Source organism: Schistocerca americana, chromosome 2, assembly GCF_021461395.2.
Source record: "Schistocerca americana isolate TAMUIC-IGC-003095 chromosome 2, iqSchAmer2.1, whole genome shotgun sequence".
Taxonomy (NCBI): Eukaryota; Metazoa; Arthropoda; class Insecta; order Orthoptera; family Acrididae; genus Schistocerca; species Schistocerca americana.
In genome coordinates this window covers 1,001,918,962-1,001,943,267 of record NC_060120.1, presented here as the reverse complement: position 1 = coordinate 1,001,943,267, position 24,306 = coordinate 1,001,918,962, and the positions used below count along the sequence as shown (strand labels likewise).

Sequence of the window (24,306 nt, the reverse complement as noted above, 5' to 3'; positions counted from 1 at the left end):
ACCTTACTTTCTAGATGACATGTAAATATATATGTAGAGAGACTCTGGACCTGAAAGGCTCCTGATTCGTGAATTTTGGTACATAGGTGTTATTTTTCCTGATATTTGGTCAGCTAGGGGGAAAAGTGTACAGTTCTGTTCACCATCTTGTGTACAAATTTTTCAAATTAAATCCCAAAGCCATCCATGGGTATCATTGTTAATGGCAATCCAGCCATCACATTACGAAATTAAACCCACTTATTTAAAGAAATAGGTGTTCTGTTGCAGTTGGATTGTGATTCTCTTATTCTCATTTTCACCATCAGCACTGTCACTTAACAGAAAGAACTTGAAATTCAGTGTCACTCACAGCTCATAATGAAGGCTTTCAGGCATGTATAATTATAAAATACTTCTGAATTTGGCCAATGGACAATGTTATTGGTATCCCCAGGTGCTAATTCCATAAAAACATCAGCTTGAATTTATGAGCAACACACTCTTCAGTCATCTCCCATGAATTAATTTACCTTTCATTGTATGTGTAATCATTTCCATTAAAAGAAACTTTTTTTAGAACTTACAAATTCCACAGTTCCATTACTAACACCAAAGCTAGAGTACTATGGAAACATAAGACAAATGTTTCAACAAGTAGGGAATATTCTAAATCACTTCTAAACCTCCTTTGTTTTTCTGCAGTTGTGCAAAATCTCATGCTGTATCCCAATATTTTACTTTTGGAGCATGTGAGTAACTTCAGTATCACGGATAATAATGTCTGATAAGTTATGTCATACTTTTTAGTGAATGGGTTATAATATGGTGCTCCTCTTTACTTTTTAAAGAAAAGTGTATGAGTGAATGGATAGTGGATAACATAAAAGTTTAGTTTCAGTTGTTTCAGCAACAATCACTTGCCAGTACTGTTATTATTATTTGGTATGTGTGTCAGCTGTAATATATATTTCAAAACAACACAATTTAAACTAAGCACTCTTTTTCACAATTACACTGAAACTATTCTTCATCTACATAAAATTCTCAAGGTAAACCCTTCTCACATTGAAACTCCAGACAGTGACTCCATGGGAGGAGTTTATCATGCAGAGATAAAATAAAACTAACTTTCTATGAATCAAGCAGCTAAATGTTGGAAGTATGAACATTGTAAAGAAATTGGCAAATATGGAAAGATGAATGCATTGAAGTTAAAAAAAAACTTGTGTTAAATTAGAAAATAGGACTGATAGGTTGCAGGAGAGTATCACAGGTCTGTAGAGTCAAGAAGACTTTCCTGGGGTGTGATGAAGGAGGAGGAAGTTGACATGGGAAAAAATGTGGCCCAATAATCCCAGTCAGAGTTTGACAGAGCATGAATTATATGAGCACAAACAAATGAGCAGAGATGATTTTAAACTCTTGGGTAGGAACAAGAAGGTTATGTAATCTCATTTCAAAAATATATGAAATACAATTTTAGGGAAACTTTACAACACTGAAGAAGGCACAGTTGAAAAAAATCTCTTGGATGATCAGTCTGGCAACTCATGATAGTAAAACACTAACTAGAGCAAAATGCAGACTGAAAGAAAGGAAAACTGGAGAGGCATCAGATGACAATCAGTTTTAGTTCAGAAATGGAAAGGTAAAAGATAAGTAGTTTGGATTTTGCGTGTATGGAAAGAAGTGTAAAGAAGGACCGGGATACTTACATGTCATTTTGGTCAAGAGAAAGCCTTCAGAGTGATTAGGTAAAATAATGTATTTGAAATTCTTACAAAATGGGGTAACATACAGTGACTAATGGATGATCTAGAATAACCACAAACACAAGTTTGGTGATAATCTGCAACCCTGTCTTACTCTTTAATTCACTGTTGTTTAAATTGTATGTTGGACAAACAAACCAAGATTCACAGACAAAAATAACTTCCGGTCACAAGTAAGAACTTGGGCTGAATGAAAAGGGCAGTATTCATTGTGTGTTAATAATAACATTTTTGTAAGGACCTGTTGATGGAACTACAATACTTGTCAAACATTATCAATATTTTCTTGAAAATAATAGAGTATGTTAAATAGAAACAAAATAAGGACAGATTTAATTGTAAGTACTCATAATTGAATCAATTAAATCTCTGGTCATAGATGTGTAAAAATTGTGGTTTTGGGGATTTTGCAACTAAGTGTATGATTTGCAAATTGCTCTTGTATCATAGAACTATTGTTATGCCACTGTCAGCGCTAACCCCAGCTATTTACCTGGGCTTATACTTCACAAGATGTCCTACGGTGTGTGACAGATAGTACCCCTCAGCAGTATTACTTATATCCCCCACCTTTCCCATAAGTTTTATAGATATTGTTCACAAAAAATTTCTGCCTGCACATGATTTCTGTACCATATCCTGCATATCCAAAGGAAAATAGCCTACTTTAAGAATCTCCAATGAAAACTTTAATGTACCAGTACTACACAACAGGGGCCAACATTTACCATACCTTTGGGAGCCATAAACTTACAGCACTGATATGAAGAGAAACCATGTATTTCTCCAGCAAAGTTAGATGGAATGAAATGATCATATGACATTAATGGCCGGGAGTCCCCACCCAGGAAGTATACGCAGTTGACACCACATTGAGCGACTTGTGTGTCAATGATGATGAGGACAACACAATACCCAATCCCAAAGTGGAGAAAATCTCCTGTCTAGCTGGGAATCAAACCCAGGCCTGCTGGTTGGAAATCAGATGCACTTAGCACTCAGCTAAGGAGGCGGACATCAAGTTGGATATTTTATGTAAATAATCTTCCATTTCCATCAGAACTTCAGGAAGGGTTACAGCAATTTTCTGTAAACATTTGAAATGAACATATGTTTTATTCTCAATAGCCTTTCTGAAATAGTCTTAATTTGTTATGCCAGCTAAACATGCTCTTCACTGAACCTTAAATAAGTTGTCCACTCCCCTATAATGATATGTTTACCATTTGCAAATGCTGAACAACAGCTGTAATAAAATCCATATCTAACAGTCTCTGTGGGTCATCAAGTTGAGGAAAAAATTTTCCTTTTTCTTGCAGAAATTGTTTACTGGAATCCAGTAAATGGAAAATCTGCTTAGAGCAATGTCTACTGACAACCATCTCAATAAACAATACTGACTCTACTCTGACCTAGAAGTTTTTCCTGCCTCTTCTCACTCTTTATTAAATACTCTATTCCTCCACAAAGTATTTTAGCAGAAGATATGTCACAATCTAATTATTGTGTTTGACATCATTAGTATGCAGAAGTCAGTTGTGCATTGATGTAAAACAACTTTTTCAGCAACATCTTTGAAACAGTAGTCACCTCACAGCAGTCTGAACATCATCTCTCAACACCACTAGCATCAAAACATTCATAGACCCCTAGCAAGAAAAAGGTGCATCTGTGATATTTTTGTTATGTAGAAGGGTGTTTCTTTTCTTCTCCTCTAAACTTGGTAGAATATTGAATGCATAATTAGTTAGTTTTTTTTCATTCTGTATTCAGTGTATGGCATTTGTTTCATACTTAAAGAGAGCTACCTACACTACACCAAGTGCTGATCACCCACAGCACTTCTTGAACATCACAGCCACAACTGCATCACCCAACAACACTATTAGAAAGCTGCTGAGATCTTGATCCATTTGCATGCCTGATTGAATATTTTGTATAGTGTCATACCTTATTCAGTAACAGAAAGTCACAAACTGTATCATAAGCCTTCAAAAAATAAAAAACCACACCATCTACGACATGACTATTGGGTTTATATATTTTACTTCAGTTTTAGGTGTTTTCAACTCTGTTTTTATGGTAACTGATTGCTTATCTCTTCTAGGCAGTTTTTCACTCAGTAGTGTAGAGTCTAACAGTCTAATTCATTCATTTCATAATACAATAACATTAGCTCAACAGTGGTGCCACCAATCACGCAAACTGTCATGAATTTCAATATCCATCATCAGCCATTAGGATGACAATTCCATATGTTCAGTTGATTCTCAAAAAGGCATATACAAAAGCCTTCTTAGAAATGATGTTTGCCCAATATACTAGTGCTCTCTCTAAGAGTCTAAGCACTCTGACAATTACCTGAATGTTGTATCAACTTTTATGGTGTAATTCATATGTCAATAATCAAGAACTTCCCCTTGCTGAATTAATAGTTTGTATACTAAATTTACATGATATTTGTCTTACTCCTTCTCTAGTTTCTTATAACGTCCTTTTATGGATGAGATGGTTACCAATTACTTTAATACAGTCTTTGTAACACTATTATGCAGGTTCAAGTGAGATGCACAATACATTTACATCTCATAATTACAACTGATTTAAGTTACATTCTCATTTTTCAGTTGAAATTTTCACATTTTCATATTCTTCAGTGCCTTGGCACTTTAATTACCATGACTTGAGTGGGATCTATCAGTGTGTTTTACTTACATAAGAACACAAAATTTGGCACTCATTTCCTTTTATATTTTTGGCGCGGTGTCATAGTGTGGCAGAAAGCAGTCCAATAAGATGTGAAGTTGTAAAGCATTGTGTCCATATGGCTGGTGGTCACCCTCTTTTCTCCCTTCATGATGGTGCCAATTTCATATGTCCGTACCACATGAGTTGTTCTTCCGAAAATCGTTGATTGAACTTCCTGATGACTTCATTTCTGGATATCCCTGCAGACCATCTCCAGTAGTTAATCTCAGTTGCAATCAATCTTTTATTAATTGGGATTTGACTAAATAGGTTAATTTTCTGCCTGTCAATTGCCGCTTTTTTATTTCAAAATGACTGGTTTTGGGCAATATTGCCCATCTTTAGATACGTTGGACAAAAAAATAAATTGCAATTGGATTTTAATCCCTATTTTACAAAACATAAATCATTTTGTAATGTAATTACAATAAAAAAGTTGTGTTAATTCCAATTAAATTAAAAATTGTATAAAGTATCATATGTTGTAGTTACTGGGTAACTTGTCCTAATGAAACTATCACTTCACAGTTCTATGCAAATATTGCAGTTGCATGCTGTTGCTTTATGTTAAGATTTATAAGAAATTTGTTTGGTGCAAATGCCTGTAGCATTAAAGAGTTCCCTCTGCCCAAACTAATGGATTTAAAAAATACTATTGAAATACTTAGTATATAAAACATTGCTAACAAGTAAGCATGATACATAAAACATCAATGATGATGTCTTAGTTTTGCCAACATATCAAAAATTTTAAAACAATTTGATTGCTGCATAACATCTGTATCATGGAAGAATACCCCCATACAGGCACTAAGAGATTAAAGTACCTTATGAACTAATTTATATGTAAAATGCTCCAAGCCGTAACACAGAAACATTAACGAGGATGTCCTAGCTTCAAAAACATGTTTTATCACAGGGTAAAGGTAAATAACTTTTAATAAATTATTTAAAAAATGTGTCTTCTCTTCGTTCCATTCCAGTCTGTCAAATTTGCCAGGTGCCCTGTCCCATCCCAGAGCTTGAAATGCTAAAACATTTCTTGAAAAATAATAATTGATGTTTGCAAACTCACTTTTTCCATTCACCAGTTTTTCTGGGGTTTTTATTTGTGAGCGTAAATCTAAAGTTCTCCACCAACACATTCAAATAAAAACTTTTTAGAGCTCTGTGTAGTATCTCCAAATATTTTCCTATTGTGCGAAGTTCATGTTTGCTAGTTTTTACGTGTGCTCCAAAAAATAGCTAAAGTGAACTTCGAACAGTAGGGGAACAAACTGAGATACAAATAGAGCTCCAAAAAGTTTTTATTAGAATATGTTTGAGGAACTGGAAATTTACACCCCCCTCCCCCCCCCCCCTCCCCCCATGAAAAAGCCAGGAAAACAACTGAGTGAACAAAATGAGTTTGCACATGATAATTAATATAAGGAATTTAAAAGGCATGTTTTGGCCTTACCAGCTTTTGTGTGGGACAGATTACTTTAGTAAACCTCTACAAAAGCAGCCCGCCTCATATTGTGCAGCGGCAAATTTGACAGAGAAAGCCTCACAATGGCTCTGCTTTCATCCTAGTGCTTATGCAACTCCTTCTATGATCGTCCAATGGACAGAATAGAAGACACTTTTAAAAAAATTATTGTCTTATCCATATAGTAAAATATATTTATGAAGCTTGGGGAACCTAATTAATGTTTTTGTATAATGCCTTCAAAGTTTTTGTGTATAAATTATTTCAGTGATATATATTAATCCATTAATGCATGTAGAAAGCATTCTACAGATGTTATGCACCAATCAAATTGTTTTAAAAATTTTAATGTAATTTTTTGAATTTTAACATGTTTTCAAAGCTAAGAAATCATCATTAATGTTTTATGTTTAATGCTTAGCAATGCTTTATACACACTATGTGATCAAAAGTATCTTCACACCTGGCTGAAAATGACTCACAAGTTTGTGGTGCCCTCCATCGGTAATGCTGGAATTCAATATGGTGTTGGCCCACCCTTAGCCTTGCTGATAACTTCCACTCTTGCAGGCATATGTTCAATCAGGTGTTGGAAGGTTTCTTGGGGAATGGTAGCCCATTCTTCACGGAGTGCTGCACTAGGAGAGGTATCGATGTCGGTCAGTGAGGCCTGGCACGAAGTCGGCGTTCCAAAACATCCCAAAGGTGTTCTTTAGGATTCAGGTCAGGACTCTGTGCAGGCCAGTCCATTACAGGGATGTTATTGTTGTGTAACCACTCCACCACGGGCCGTGCATTATGAACAGGTACTCGATCGTGTTAAAAGATGCAATCGCCATCCTCAAGTTGCTCCTCAACAAGAAGGTGCTTAAAACACCAATGTAGGCCTGTGCTGTGATAGTGCCATGCAAAACAACAAGGGGTGCAAGCCCCCTCCACGAAAAACACGACCACTCCATAACACCACTGCCTCCAAATTTTGCTGTTGGCACTACACACTCTGGCAGATGACGTCCACCAGGCATTCGCCATACTCACACCCTGCCATTGGATGGCCACATTATGTACCGTGATTCGTCACTCCACACAACATTTTTCAACTGTTCAGTCATCGAAAGTTTACACTCCTTATACCAAGCAAGGTGTCGTTTGGCATTTACTGGTGCGATATGTGGCTTATGAACAGCTGCTTTACCATGAAATCCAAGTTTTATCACCTCCTACCTACCTGTCATAGTATTTGCAGTGTTTTCTGATGCAGTTTGGAATTCCTGTGTGATGGTCTGGATAGATGTCTGCCTATTACACATTACGACCCTCTTCCACTTCCACTTCACTGTCACATCAGAAACTGTGGACCTAGGAGTGTGGAAATCTAGCGTACAGATGTATGACACAAGTGACACCCAATCACCTGACCACGTTTGAAGTCCGTGAGTTCTGCGGAGCGGTCCATTCTGCTCTCTCACGATGTCTAACGACTACTGAGGTCACTGATATGGAGTACCTGGCAGCACTATGCACGTAATATGAAAAACGTGTGGTTTTCGGGGCTGTCCAGATACTTTTGATCGCATAGTGTATGAACTATTCCAGCATTGTGTTTTAATTCTGTTAGTACAGGCAGAGGAGACTATGCAACTCTATAAGCATTTGAACCAATCAGATTTCTTTTAAGTCTTAATAGCAATTAACAGCATACTTTTTTTTTTTTTTTGACTGATAGTTCCATTAAGACAGGTTTCTATGTAACTAAAAGATGTACTATGTAATGCAACATTTCTATTATAATTAGACTAAAAAAATTAATGCTTTCTAAACATAGGATTAGGGCCCAGTTGTAACTATTTTGTTGTTTAACACACCTGAAGATGTGCGACATTGCCCAAAACAGGTTAATCTGAAATAAAAACAGCAATTGATATAGAGAAAATATTTTTTTTTTTTTTTTTTTTTTTTTTTTTTTGTACAAATAAGGATCACAGATAACTCACTGTGACAAATATGTCTACTTTTGGAATTTAACTACCCATACTTTTCATCCATATGACATAACAATTCCTTTCTCACTTTTATGGTGCCTTATGCATCCAATGCAGGGCCAGGACTGGTACAGTACCTCTCCAGTTTCACGGAGAACCAGCCATATCTGTATATAGGCTATTTATTAGTATGATGGAGTCACCACTAACAATGGCATTTTAAAGTTGCTGCTAGCTCTCCCCCTCTCCTGGACAGGAATCCATGTCAGAATCTAGTATAATCACATGATTTAATTTGACATTAGTTTTCAAAGTATTTGTGAATCATGTATTTGAAGTTTGGCATGGGAACTAGCCCAGTATTTATCTAGGTGGATGTGGAAAAACCACCTAAAATCAATCCAGACTGACCAGCACACCAATTCCCATTGTTAATCCATCAGGCAGATCTGATCCAGGCCCAGCACACCTCCCCATGTCCCGGAAGCAGGTGCTTTAATTTGCTTGGCTATCCAGGCAGGTTCATGTGACATAATCCTTCCAATAATTGTTTTGGAATTTTTTTCTTTTGTTTCCTTTCTAATCTGTTGATTCCATAAAATATTACTTAATGTTCCAGTAGTGAACTCCTCCACATTTGTTACTGAATTAATTTCCTTATCTTGTTTATCATCTTGTGTAATTCTTACTTCTACTTCCAGATATTTGTATTCTTCAGTATGTGTTAATGTTCCCATCCCTTTTCCCACTGTCAAATCTTGATTTGTTCCTCCTATTACCATGTATTTTGTTTGAGCCATGTTGACCTAAGACCTCATGTTTTCCTCTGTTAATTTCCTGGTAAATAATCAGTGTCATCTTCATCTTGGGCCAAAATTAGCTGTATATCAGCAAATTATAGTGATAGTATAGTACTATCATGCATTGGAATTCCCGTGTTCTTACACTTTTTCTTCCAATTTTCCAGTGCTTTCTCTATGTATATTTTTGCAAAGGGTTGATGATAGACTGCATCCCAGACACATTCCCTTTGTAACTTAAAATCCAGATGACAGAAAGTTTTGTATTTTTGTTCTTGCTGTAGAGTTTTCATAAAGGTTCGTAATTCCTTTAATTATGATAGGATTAATATTTGATGATTTCAAAACCTTCAACAACCTGCATAAAGATATATTGTCATAGGCTTTTTCTATGTCTACAAATTCTAAGTGATGTCACTGACCTCGAATATTTCTCTTTTCAAGCCAAACAAAGTGTAAGGCCTATAGCTGACCTTCCTTCAGTTTGTTCTTTGGCCTCCATTTCCATAAATTCTGCCTCTAAAAATTTTTCCATAATCCTTCCATTAAGCCCGCTAAATATCACAGTTATTCCTCTATAATTCTTATATTCGTTTTTCCTCCTTTCATATGAGTTGCTGGTGTAAATCTTACTTTCTGATTTTTGGGATCATCTCACTATTTGCCGGCCGGGGTGGCCGAGCGGTTCTAGGCTCTACAGTCTGGAACCGCTTTACCACTACGGTCGCAGGTTCGAATCCTGCCTGGGGCATGGATGTGTGTGCTGTCCTTAGGTTAGTTAGGTTTAAGTGGTTCTAAGTTCTAGGGGACTGATGACCTCAGAAGTTAAGTCCCATAGTGCTCAGAGCCATCTCACTATTTAAACATTTTTCCAAAGGGTTTCGCAGAAGTTTACTTAATTTATCTCTACTGTATCTCATCAGTTCAGCTAGGCTTCCTCCAATTCATGTAGCTCTTTTGTTCTTTAAAGTTTTGATTGAGTCTTCTACTGTTTGTATGCCCAAAAAGAAATGCTTTCATTATTTTCTATTATTTCCGTTTTGTTATTTATTGAATCCAAAAATTCTTCCGTATTTTCTGTCGACAGTTCTTTAAAATATTGTCACATAGAAGAAGGTTTAATTAGATGAATGACGAACACTAACTTCAGAGCGAACTGCCTCCAGCCAGAACACATACAGTATGTATACAGTTACAGAACATTCCAGTACAATGATTCTTGACATTTGTGGATACTTCTAGAATGTACTCGAACCAAATATAGAAATTAAAATTTTACAGTTCAGGTGAGTTTTGAACTCATGACCCTCCATGCAACAGTCTAGTATTGTAACCACTACACCATGGTGACTGTGCTACTCAGCTTCTTCTGTGACAATATTTTCCCAGGTCTAAATACTAATATATCCAATTAGTTGTTTATACTAATGTATCTAATTAGTTGTTTTTCTTTAGAGATTTTCCTCAGTATTTTTGATATCTTTCATGGTTCTGCTCTTCTTTTTCCTCCAGTAAGATTGCCAACTTTATTACACGTCTGTTTCCAAGTCTTATTTTTTGTTTCAGTCACATTTTGCTGATTTGCATTCTTAGTTCTGTCACTGCTTGAGTACTTCGTACATTTAGCCATTTTAAATATTCCTGTTTCGGTATTTGTATTTTTTTCTTTACATCTGAATCAAAATAATGCAGTAGTTTTATTCACTTTCAATTAATTGCTTCCCCTGGAGCTTTGTTGGCTGTGTCATATAAAGTATTAACGATAAATTTATATTGTGTTTCTGTATTACAAAATTCTGTTTCAGTTATTTTTTCACCCTACTTTTTTGTGTAGCCTGAACATACATGGTACTTTCATTTTCTAGGCTTTCCATTATAGAGTAATGCTCTAGATTATTGAGGGTAGTGTAGGAAGAAGATGTATGAATAATTGAAAACATGAATAATTGAGATATTTTCAAACACATATTCTTTGTTCGAAAATTTATCCAAGTTCTTTTATGTAGGTACTGTAGGCCTGTGTATTTCTTAAAATATTCTATAACTGTATGCTTCTGAGAGGAGTTGACATTTTCTCATGTGGAATTTTGAATTTTTCTTGCAGCAATGCCATTGTACTGAAACACCCTCTAGCTCATATAATCTAGAAGAGTATCAACACATTGCAATGTGGAACAATGACTGATGAGGCCACTATCTTCATCCCCACTTTTGCATTCACCGCCCTCTTCTTTGTTTTGTTGTGAAGCATTGGTCAGAATTTTGGCATCACTCATGCACTGTAAGCTGGGTACACATACATCAATTTTCAGCCACTCTTTCAAGTTTCCTTCAGTGATATCCTCAAAACCATTTCAACCCATTGCTAGAATTATTATTTGTGCAGTTGTTATTTCTTCATCACCAAAACCTTGAAAATCACTTTCTTCTTTATCTGGAAGGTTTTTCTTCCTTGATTGGAGGCTTGACTCCCTGCCAGGCATCAGAAATCCCATGTATGGCATCTAGAATTGTCACTTTCTTCCAGAATGCTACCAAATTATCATGATCATCATTGACTTTCATACTCAGTAGACCAGCTCATTAATGCCATTTTGGCGATGCATTTATGCATTGGTCCATTGACTGTATAATGGCACTCATATTGGACATAAAAACTTAATTATTATGAGACCATCATCATGTGTGGAATTAGTTTTTGAAAATTTCACTATCTCTCAATACTTCTTTTTGGTTGTAATAATGCACAGGGGATCCACAGCTGTGATACCCTTGAATGCTCAAGGTGTTTTTGATTTTCCAATCAGTAGTAGTTTCATTTTGTGGTTCCCAGATGCATTACTGGTGCACAAAATGTTAATGCATTCCTGAGACAATTTATATCCAGGAACACGAACTTCACTCTTAAAAGTGAGGGTTCTAGTTGGTAGGCCAATAGAGGCCACTTTATCTGCAGTATAAATTTGGCTGCTGTGCTTTCATCTGCAGTACAATTTGGCCTGGTGTGAAATTCTCTTCTTCCACATATTTCTGGAACTTTTCCCAGAAGGAATCAGCTCCTGCAACTTTTGAACTAAGCCACTCTCCTTGCAATTGATAAATCTCCTGGCATTGTTTGAATCTGGTGAGCTATCCAAATAAGGCATTAAATTCTCCCTCTAACCCTAGAGCTTCATGAACAGATTTAGCTTTTTCGGCACAAATCACATCTGAAACAATGAAACTTTCTACTCGTTTTCATCTAAACTATTGCAAAAGAGTAGCATCTAATTCGTCAAATGTAGATCTCTTTACACTTTTTCATACAGGTGGTCCAGAAGTAGAACTGCATTTCCCGATAAAATCCTGTATTTCCTGTGTATTCTTTTTAATGTCCTGAACAGGCTGCATTCCAATATAATAATCAGCTCTTCGTTTTTGCAGCAGTTTCCTCCTTCTAGAATCTTTCAATTGATTCTAATTTTTGTTTTAATTTCAGCACATGTTTCTTTTGTTTCTCCAACATCTCTTTTACAAATGTCTTTTAACATGCTTGATACAAATGTCTTTTAACATGCTGGTTTGACACTTACATGTCAATTAACATCAGAAACTGAGTCTGTTTTTTATTTACACAGAAAAGGATGGCTAATAACAGTGGAAACAATACTCTGTTGTCACTCAGCAGTTGTTTAAATGATGGAAAAGGCACTTATTGTCATATGGCAGATTGTTTATTGCTGTCTGCGAGAGAAAAATATTGAGCTTTTTGTATTAGATGCATCCATAACCCGCAAACTGGATAATCCACACATGAATAATTGGGAATACATTGTACTTTAGAATGAAATCTTCCTCATCATTAACAATTTCTCCTTTACTCATCATATCTACACATGGAAACAAAAATTTAGAGCTGATTTGGTGACCACTATAGGTCTCACCTCTGCATTCTTTGACATCTTAATGTTTTTAAGGCTATTTTTTCTGTAATTATTATTTAATCATTTATTGTTTTTATTGAAGTTTATCCTGATGCCATGGATATTTATGAATTTTTTTATGCAGATAAAAACAATTTTGAATTTGTAGTGAATTTTCTTGTACATGGGGATAAATAACAAATGACAGTATATTTTAGTCTGTAAGACTTCACAGTGTTACTTAGACAATTTGTTGACAACTTAAAACTGGTTTGGTTTATTTAATTTAACAGATATGTAATCAGTCCCTTGAAAGTGCAATTATACATTGGTGGAAGGTGTAGGACTCTAGCAAGAAACATATGCTTAAACTGAGATATCACTGCACACACAGATATGTGTGATGGCAGTGGTTTCTGAAATGAAGTGTCTCATATAACAGAGAAACAGTAACTCATTGCAAGCTACAAACAAGTGAAAAACGAAGGGTGTTTTCTGAGTGACATTGTACACTTCTGGAGACAAAGCCTGGATTATGAACATGAGCTAAATGTCTGGAAGAAACTTGCTGGTTTATGTTACTTTGAGTCTCATGTCTATCGAACAAGCTGTCTTTACAATTATATGGGTATGGGCCCAAATAAGTACCTCAGCCTTCAGTGACATGGCATGTGAATTTTGCAGTGAAATGATTGAAACAAAAGATGGCATCCCTATCATGAGATAATCAGAGTTCACCACTGTCTCATTGCAGTAGTGGAATACTACACTGACTGACCAAAAAAGTGAAGCACACAGAACAGGAGGGGGAAATGAAATTTCACAGGTTGAAAGGGTATGTAATGTTATGTTAGTGATTACAAAATTGAGCTAAATTTACAAAGATCTTGCCAGTATGAGCCCACTTATCAGTACGATGTTACACTCCCTCTGGTCTGGATGCATGCATTGATTCAGTTGTCAAGGGTAGCCATTCTTTCCTTTCCTGAGGCAAGATGGCTCTCAACTGTTTAACTGGTCCTTGATATCCAGGATACTGGCACTGGGACAGAGTTGACAAATGAGTTGGTTTCACACGTGTTCTTTCTGGAATATATCCAGGGACCATGCTGACCTGGAGAGTGCCTCGACATCACACAGACAGTTAGACACACATGGCATGTGTGGACAAGCATTGTCCTCTCGAAAAATTGCACCACACTACTTTCGCGTGGGAGGTAGCAAGTGGAGGATGCAGCATGTCCGAGATGTGCCATTGTGCCATCAAGAGTACCATCAGTCAGTACCAACCATGATCTAAAGTCATACCCAATGGCTCCCTAAACCATGACTCCAGGATTAACCCTGCTGTGCCTCTCCAAAGAATGAGATCTCTCTCCAGGTCACTGCCCTGCTTGCGGATGATGCTCATCTCAGGTAGCGCATTACCGCAATTCATTGCTAAACACAGCTGTCAGCAGTCAATGCTTCCAGTCACGTCATCACTCCTAATGCACCCAATGTGTTGCGGTGTAAATGGCAGCCTGAACATAGAATGGTAATACCCTAGTCCAGTTGCTGCTAGTCCCCAACCAACGGTGTGGGGTGATGCAGCATGTTGCAGGGAATTCATTACTTGTTGGTTGGTTGGTTTGGGGAAGGAGACCAGACAGCGAGGTCATCGGTCTCATTGGATTAGGGAAGGACAGGGAAGGAAGTCGGCCGTGCCCTTTCAAAGGAACCATCCCGGCATTTGCCTGGAGTGATATAGGGAAATCATGGAAAACCTAAATCAGGATGGCCGGACGCAGGATTGAACCGTCGTCCTCCCAAATGCGAGTCCAGTGTCTAACCACTGCGCCACCCCGCTCGGTCTTTACTTGTTCTCAGATGACAGATCCAGATGTGATGCATGGTACACAATCCAGCGATTCTCTCTTGTGTTGGTCAGTTGGTGGTAGACTTGCCCTCATTCTCCCATGCAGACCAACATCGGGCCATTTTCACATTCAAATGTCCTACAACTCTGGATATTTGCACGATTTGACTGGCCAGCCACTGGGAGACCAACAATGAGGCCCCTTTCAAACTGTCAGATGATATGCTGTCTCAAAAGAATCCTTCACAGTCATTGCTTAACATCTGACGCTGTTCACATTCAACATCATTGTATTACCTACCTACTGTGCATTAAGTTTCATATTGAGCTGAGTTTGCTCTACAAGATATAAGAATCTGAAGTTTGCATTTTCTTCTTCTTCTTCTTCTTCTTCTTTCCGTGTCACAATTTTTGCACCCAACTTTCATTCATATTATCTAGCATTGTTAGTTCGCCTTGGGTAATCTCGCATTTGGGAGGACGACGGTTCAGTTCCGCGTCCGGCCATCCTGATTTAGGTTTTCCGTGATTTCCCTAAATAATTTCAGGCAAATACCGGGATGCTTCCTTTGAAAGGGCACAGCCGACTTCCCTCCCCATCCTTCCCTAATCCAATGAGACCGATGACCTCACAATTTGGTCTCCTCCCCCCCCAAAATCAACCCTTCATCAACCTTGTGTAATCAAATAAACTCTTCTTTGCTGTTAAAACTATGGTCTTTCTAGTGAGTCCAGGTTGGAAAGTTCTATGAACACCCCTTTTTTTTTGCAAAATCAGATCAGATATTGATTTCTTACAAAATCTTCAATTTTGCACTTAATTTATTTAATATTGGAAAGTGGTAAATAAATAAAACTTAATATTTGAGAACCTTTTGTTGCTAGGTTACTACATTCCATGACGTAATACCTTTAGTCCCTGGGATAGAAGAACTCGAACTTTGAAGTTTTTTCATGTGAATTTGTCTAAAATTTTCTGGCTGAATATAGCTTTTAGAATCCTTTTCATTATTATTCTTAAGAGAAAGCAGAAAATTGTACTAGGTGGCCAAATTTAATTTCTGTCAGTCACCAGAAATTTACATTCAAGCTGTGCAAAGTCACACACAGAGTCAAAGAAGTGACTATATCTCAGTCAGTATTGCTTTGAGGAATGTTAAACATTACTAATGCTTATTAGGGACAAGTGCAAATTTCAACAAAATTCATGACGATCAAAGTGATTTGTTGACATGGAATGATCCAGAATTTACATTCCTCAGCCCAAGTATTCTGATAAATTGTAGGACTAGTGGCTAATGAGGTGTTCTTTTTCTTTATTTTTGAATATTTGGGGATTTTCAACTTAGTGCCTGATGTTGAGTGGCAGTCTGTCATAGATTTATATAAAACTGCTGTCTAAAATCTAGCGAGGAATGCACAGTATATAGAAATTATTTCTACTTCTGATATTGTGACTGGGCATTGCTGAGTTAATTCTAAATTTACTCTTGTTACTTACTACAGATACCATTAGGGAGTATAAAGTTAGTGAGTATGCATTGGTTTCCTATCAACACTGTCCTATAATCCCATCATCCTTCCTGTAAACCAATATGTCCAGTAAAGGAAGCTTTCCATCTCTTTCAATCTCCATTGTGTAGCTGAGGCTGGGATGATTGGATTTGGATTGTTTGGGGGAAGAGACCAAGCAGCAAGGTCATCGGTCTCATTGGATTAGGGAAGGAAGTCGGCTGTGCCCTTTCAAAGGAACGATCCCAGCATTTGCCTGGAGTGATTTAGGGAAATCATGAAAAACCCAAATCAGGATGGCCGGACGCGGGATTGAACCGTCGTCCTCCCGAATGCGAGTCCAGTGTGCTACCACTGCGCCACTTTGCTCGGTGGCTGGGATGAAGCCAATTAAAATGATCTAAGAAATGACTGAGAGTGACTAGTCCATGTGTCACACCATAAACATATTGTCGACATACCTCAATAAACAGTTTGTTTTATAAATTGACCTCGGTACAGGACACCAAATCTTTGTCACTTCCCAATTTTTCACGGACTGAAATCAAGGACTCCTCAAAGAACCTAGATAAAAAGAAATACTACCTCAAAGCTCACAACCAATGCCAAAGTACAAAGACATAAAAACTTCAAGCAGTTAATAGAGACCATAGAATTGGAGATATGGTGTTCAAATTTTCCAACATGAGGCACAAGACCAAATGCTAGATATTTCATCAAATTGTATGTGGGCATATGCAAATTATCTACAATTGGCCAAAGTGGTACCCCTTCTTTGTGGATCTTTGGCAAAGCATATAATCTTGGTGGAACGGTAGCACCAGGCAAAATCTTTTTGAGTCCATCTCCAACAATGAACTTTTTCAAAAGTGAAAGTGTTCATTCAATATGGTTAATCTGCAATCTACAGTTAGCTGAGCCCTTATGAAAAGGATTCATTTTGCCCACAAATATGTGGACAAAATTGATCCTTTGCTTAAGGGCTCAGCTAGCTGTAGATGGGAGATTGACCATACTGAATGAACACTTCTTTGTCATAGGTAGTGTGATGTTGTCTTTGTCCACTGGTAATATTCATAAATCTGGATCTCCTCCAATGGACTAGATTGCTGCCCTTTCAACAGAGGGTATGTGATGCAACGCATGAGAAACCTTGTGCGTGACTTCATTGCTTGGTTTTTAAAAGAGCTACAGAGTGCTTATACAACAGAGCAAATAAATTAAGTGGTGGAAAGGCTCCGTTGTGTGGGGGCAAGATTTAGGCCTTCCTTCAAAACTGACAGTGTGGTGTCATCCAAATCGTATGTCATGAGGTTAATCGCAATCCATTGACAGGCATTTTGATGCCTTGGGTTCACAACAAAGGGTTTGAAATGTTGAAGATTGCCAAGTGGTGGCACTCCTGTGCATCCAGTCTGATAGTCCCCAAGAATAGCAATCCACCTATTTCCAGGATTCTGCCAATAGCAGTGACAAAGCCTCCAGCTGTAAGTAAAAAAATCTTTGGGTATAACATCCAGTTGTCTGTGAGTAAAATGAATGCCCTCCTTTACTTTGGCTAAATTAGCATGGTTCTTAATATTACTGGCCATATTAGTATTAATATAATAGAAAAAAATCTAGCTAATTTAGATATAATACCTCCATTATGTCATCTTAGGGAAAAAGCGAGGTGACTCAGGAGCTTCTCTTTCTGCTAAAAAAGTTTGTCAAATTTCTGTACAAGTTCAACCATCTCCTCTCCATGGAGGAACTTGTGACCAAATGAAGTTTCCCAGGTTTTTTTTTTAATACTGATTTTGGAGGTTGTGGCGTAGCCACAGTGACTAGTTGCTCTTGACCATTTCTTGGTCCCTTTTAATCTCAGTTGCTTTCATCCTGGCATCAAGTTCACAGTGGAGGTTGAAAGACATAGAAAACTTTTTTCTGGATGCAATGGTCTAGAGGAAAGATGATAGGGCTCTGGGACACAGTGTTTACAGGAAAGCAACTGGTAAGTACAGGTGACATGTTGTCATCCACCATGTGGGTTTCTGATCTGACACAAGAAAAAAATATTATTCTTGAAGAATCAATTTTGTCAACACCACTAGTAATTCTTTTTATTACTGTTACCAGCTTCAACAGAACTATGCTATCAGCATTGGATCTTGTAATAGTAATAACAAGAATTACTAGAGGTCTTGGCAAACTTGACACTTCAAGAATAATATGATCTTCAGATCACCTCCAACGATTCGCACAATGTTCAATTTATGAAGCAGCATCTGTGAGGCAATGGTTTGTAGACAATAACATTCCTGAAATAGATTGGCCTGGCCAGAGTCCCAACCTGAAACCAATGGAACACCTTTGGGATGCGTTAGACTGTCAACCCTAGCCAGAGTCCCAACCTGAATCCAACAGAACGCCTTTGGGACGAGTTGGAATGTCTACTTTTCTCCAAATGCCAGTGCCCAATATCATTACCTTCTCTGGTTCAGCTCTTGAGCAAGAAGGGACTGCCATTTCTCCATAGACATCCATACATCTCATTGAAAGTGTTCCCAGCAGAGTTCAAGTCATAATTATGGCATAGTATGAACACAACTGATATCAATTTCCACTAATAGACATACACACATAAAAAAAAAAATTTGCATCACCTCGCTTCCGAGAACTTCTGAAAATAGACATTGACTGTGGATATTGTATCACAGACATAGTCCCTTTAACTGTTCAGAGGTGTCACTAAACCCGCCCAAAGATGTAAACAACTGTGCACAAGCAGCGACCATTAGACAGAGGGGATCCAGCAGCCGATCAGTTTCAGTCATTCCACCACAAGGAGGTACACTGCTCATGTTGTCTCTAGTTCAACCATGCCTAGACAGTCAATACCGCAGTTCGATCATGTCCGCATTGTTACTTTGTGCCAGGAAGAGCTCTGAAGAAGGGAAGTGTGCAGGCGTCTCAGAGTGAACCAAAGCGATGTTCGGACATGGAGGAGATACAGAGAGACAGGAACTGTCAATTACATGCCTCGCTCAGGCCACCCAAGGGCTACTACTGCAGTGAATGACCGCTACATATGGATTATGGCTCGGAGGAACCCTGACAGCAATGCCACGACGTTGAATAATGCTTTTCGTGCAGCCACAGGAAATCGTGTTTCGACTCAAACTGTGCGCAATAGGCTGCATGATGTGCAACTTCACTCCCGACATCCTTGGCAAGGTCCATCTTCGCAGTGCGGTACAGATGGGCCCAACAACATGCCGAATGGACCGCTCACAATTGGCATCACGGTCTTTTCACCGATGAGTGTCACATATGGCTTCAATCAGACAAGTGTCGGAGACATGTTTGGAAGCACCCCGGTCAGGCTGAATGCCTTAGACACACTGTCCAGCAAGTGCAGCAAGGTGGAGGTCCCCGTATCTTTAGGGAAGGCATTATGTGGGGCTGACATACGATGCTGGTGGTAATGGAAGGTGCTGTAATGGCTGTACGATATGTGAATGCCAACCTGTGACCAATAGTGCAACCATATCAGCAGCATATTGGTGAGGCATTCATCTTCATGGATGACAATTACATCCCCATTGTGCACATCTTGTGAATGACTTCCTTCAGGATAACGACATTGCTCAACTAGAGTGGCCAGCATGTTCTCCAGACATGATGAACCCTATCAAATACGCCTGGTATAGATTGAAAAGGGCTGTTTATGGACAACGTGACCCACTAACCACTCTGAGGGATCTACGCCGAATTGCCATTGAGGAGTGGGACAATCTGGACCAACAGTGCCTTGATGAACTTGTGGATAGTATGCCACGACAAATACAGGCATGTATCAATGCAAGAGGACGTGCTACTGGGTATTAGAGGTACCAGTGTACAACAGTCTGGACCACCACTTCTGAAGGTCTTGCTGTATGGTGGTACAACATGTAATGTGTGGTTTCCATTAGCAATAAAAAGGGCAGAAATGATGTTGACGTTGATCTCTATTCCAATTTTCTGTATGGGTTCCGGAACTCTCAGAACCAAGGTGTTGCAAAACTTTTTTGTTGTGAGTAGTTTCTCTGTTTCTCTATGACTGAATCCCAATGTCTCAGCAGCCCTGTTATTCCATCCTGGACACTGATTCTGTTCATCTGTCGAATGGCTTGGTTAAGGATGGTAAGAAGCTCCAGTGGAAAAAGGTAATGATATCCACAAATAGGTGAAACAAATCAAAGTCTGGTAGACTCATGTCTGGGTTATAGCGTCGTGGAGGATGAGTGGCCCAGCCTCAAGCAACTGCTCCAGATTTTGTGCATTTTTCTGCACAGGTTTTGCCTGAAGTTATGTAATACACTGTTGTGACACTTGTCCCACATGGAACTCTATCTGTCTTGACGATTCCTTGGTGACCGTAAACAAAATCATCATTTTCTAGAGCTTTGATTGAGTTCATCGAAATTTTTTTGGATGTGGGGAATCTGAAGCTCTCCACACAGTGAACTGTGATTTCAACACCAGTTCAAAATCTGTAATCCACATTTTGTCAATAATGACAGTTTGACACAAGAATAGTTGACCTTCGTGGTTGAATTATTGTTTGAGCAAGGTTCCAATATCCACAGTTTCTGCTTCTATTCAGCAGTCAAACAGTGTGGGACCCATCTCATAGATTGTTTGTCAGAATACAGAATATTTATGTTGGCGGAACTCCAACCACAAAAAATGATAAACCCAACATAAAACTGTACTTCGTCCACTGTAAACTCACCACAAACTTCTCGTAATGCATTGTGCCGTTGTGTTTTTGCCGTGTAAAGTTTTGATTTACGACCTCTGGTCTTCAACTGGCACAGTACCTGAGACTACATCTCACAAACTTTTTGTTAGAGTACACAGAGAAAAAACACTTGAAGATGGCTGCCAGATGGACTACTGAAATATTGTGTCAAGATGATTGTATGAGCCAGATGTAGGCCTCAGAAGAATATAATAGGAAGTACACATATTGGCACGTAAGTATAAGAATTCCTAGATCCCTGAAAATATTTCTGCAAGATGTTCAGTTATCAGCTCAACACAATATTGTTATTGCACACTTCTGTTGGACAAATACTTTTCTCATCTTGGCTACAGTGGGGATAGATAGTTTTATGAACCTGACTAAAAAAGAACAAGCAGAGGGAAGCATGAAGGTAGTAGCTGGTAGACGGGGAGGGGGGGGGGGGGAGCTAGAAAGGAACTAGTATATATTAAAGGCAGAAGATTTACTGGATTGAAGATGCATTGCAGGTAACAGATCCCACCTGCACAGTCATGAGAAGCCATTGTTGGGAAGATCGGCGGCACAGATTGCCCTTTCTTTTATTAATGCCTCATTACTATTGCTGAATATTTTCTGTGTAATGTTGTAATACTCAGGATCATTGTGAGTTTGTGTGCAGTGCCACTATCCTGTTTTAACTACACAGTGGTATGCAAGTGTAAGGTCTGAAGCTTGAGACGTACTAACAATGATGTGAATGAAATTGAAAATTTTTACTTGTCAAGTGCTGCAACAGCATTTTTCGTTTATAATTGTATACTTTTCCTAAACATTTTCTTTAGCAAAAGCGTCTTTCAGTACAGAGCAGTGCAGTACATTTTTCAGAAGTCAGTTTCAATGAGAATTCTTTACTTCTGTTGTGCATGAAATAATAAAACATTCCACTGTGAAATTTCTCCACTTAATATGGTTTCACTGACAATTTAATTTACTTTCCAGATGTCACTTCCCTCCTTCAGCAGCTCCTGGATGTTGAGCGAGAACATCTAGAGCTTGAAAAGCAACGGCTTGCATTTGATCGGCAGATTGGAGCACAACTAATGTGCTTGGTTCCCATTGTTAGCAGCATTTTACAAAAACATGCAGCCCCTCAACACACAGAGAATAATTGGCATTTCAGTAATGCGCAACGTGATTCAGACAGTGATCATAATTAAGCCATAAAACGTTGTTCCTCATAAAGATGCATTTAAAATAGAAATAAGAATATAATAACCCTAAAGATGTTAAACGTTCACATAGATTTTTTAATGTGAGAAGCAACTGCTACGCAATTTTGTAGTACAAGAGATTATAAGAACTTGAATTTAATTTTAATTACAAAAGTAATTATTTTTAAACAATGCAAAAGAAAGACTTTTTAGTGTAAGTTTAGATGTAGTAATAGATTTTGTATACATTATAATACCTGGGAAAGAACTCTGATGTATACCACAAATAATGTTGTATGTAACAATAAATAGAAGTGAAGATGATAATTTGCAAGCAAGAAAGTACTGTGAATGTCATTTTCTTATCAAAGCTGTTCTCAGTGATATGGACTAAAAACACATTTTAACCCTGAACACATTGACTGCCGCATGAGTAGTGGTGGATGTTTCACAATCAGGCTAGGCTGCAGTGTTAGTCGTGAAGTTCTGTTGTAGCTGCTGGTGGGCATGTGATGTCAGGCATAAGGCTCTGCTTTCTACTGCGGTGGCCTCATGGCAGTCAACATTTTAAATTTAATAATGTTATAAAAATGCCGTGAGTGACAGTCTCTGATCAGAAGTGTTGATTACAAAACACCTTCAAGGAAAAAACTAGGAAACCATGGTTGGTATTCAAATGTTTAAGAAATTTAACTGCTCTTTTATCTAGTGTTTGTAGCAGCCCTTCAGGTAAGAAGTAGTTCTCTTTATGAAATTGTGCAGCCACCAGTCAAACAGTCCACAATTTATTAATCAGTAGCAAGCAAAGTCACCTGAATGGGAATTTTGTAAATATTTGGCAGCAAGTACTACTTTATGAGTGAGTATCAGATGGTACTGGTACTGGCTGCAGAAAGTGGTCAGTTCTGGAAGTACAGTTGTAATGTAGAGGAATCCGTAGTATAAATATGGTAGACAAACTAAGCCAGGATATATGCTATGCCTCCTAGTTGGTCTCCTATAGTAGCACAGCATTTTCAATACGGGAGACAAAGTGTAAATTTAATACCATATTTTGAGAGTTCTTGCTATAGAGGAACCAATGATGCATACAATTCTTGGGAATCTCCATGGGTGAGGCTTGCAGATATGCTTGTAAAAACAACTTTGCTTACAGAAAAATAGAAATGATTGTGGCTGTGTACGGGATTGCATGAACTGGTAATTTTAGCTTGTGGTAATTGGTAAGTAACTGGAGGTCAGTGAAGGAAGATGCACAAAAAAATAAAACTGATCACAGGGAAGAGGAATGGATGACTCTGAGTTTCTCAGAGAATGGATAGTGCACCTGCAAATTAGACCTTTCTGCAAAATTATTGTCTGATTTATTTTTGAGTGTTTGTAATCCATGCCAGGCCAAATTAATATGGAAGAGCAAAGAAATTTAGAGTCAAGCTTCTGGATTGATGTCTACATGATGCAATCAGTATGAAAGTTGGAGCTGTGTTCCGGCATGTTACAAAGGAACCCTTCTCTTACATGCTATTGAGAATGTTTAAATAACAAATTTTCCTACATTATATATACAAGAAGTAGTCAAAAATATGAAAACACCATGAGAAATGCATGCTTGAACATAAATGCAATTGCTAACGAAGCCTGCGGGTTGAAGTGTTGTATTTGATCATGAGCAGCACCTGTGCAATGTCCTCAATACGCTGCAAGTGTCAATCGTGGTTGGAACAGTCTTCTGTATAGTTGTGAGTGCATTAAGAGAGAACTCAGTGCGTTCGAACATGGGCAGATTGTTGCTACTCATATGGTGGGTGCTTCCATAACTAAGGTAGCCAAAGTGTTTCGTGTTTCAAGAGGCACCATATCGAAGATTTACATTGCATACAGGGAAAGTGGAGAAACTTCATCCACTAGGTCACAAAGCAAATGAAAGTGTGTGTTGAGCGAACGTGACAGCTACTCAGTAATGAGGATTGTGACGAAAAATAAGATGCAAACGGCTGGTTACTGCAGGACTGAATACAGCACTCACGAAGCATGCCAGCACCAAAACAACATGAAGGGAACTCGAGCAGGGAACTGCAAGGAGAGCTGGAATTCCAAAACGCTGATGCCTGTAACAGGAAAATTTGCTGCCAAAGCCATAAAACCTGGGCTGTGGGACCATAGAAGAAAGTCTTTTATCATAAGAGTCTTGCTTCACAGTGTTTCCAACTGCTGGCCCAGTTTACATACCAAGAGTAAAACAAGCAGCATGGTTTGGACAGTCGTATCTTGGTATTCCATGGGCCCCGTGGTTACTCTAGTCCCATCAACAAAGG

General features: G+C 38.2%; 1 protein-coding gene across 1 annotated transcript in view; it reads left to right on the top strand.

Moving 5' to 3' along the window:
• LOC124596299 overlaps positions 1-22,288 on the top strand; it is a 58,097-nt gene extending 35,809 nt beyond the window's left edge. The window contains exon 4 of the mRNA XM_047135404.1: positions 21,780-22,288. Coding sequence (XP_046991360.1) covers positions 21,780-21,997 — 218 coding nt within the window. The 3' untranslated portion in view covers positions 21,998-22,288. The remainder of the gene's footprint in view (positions 1-21,779) is intronic.
• The last annotated feature ends 2,018 nt before the right edge of the window (positions 22,289-24,306 follow it).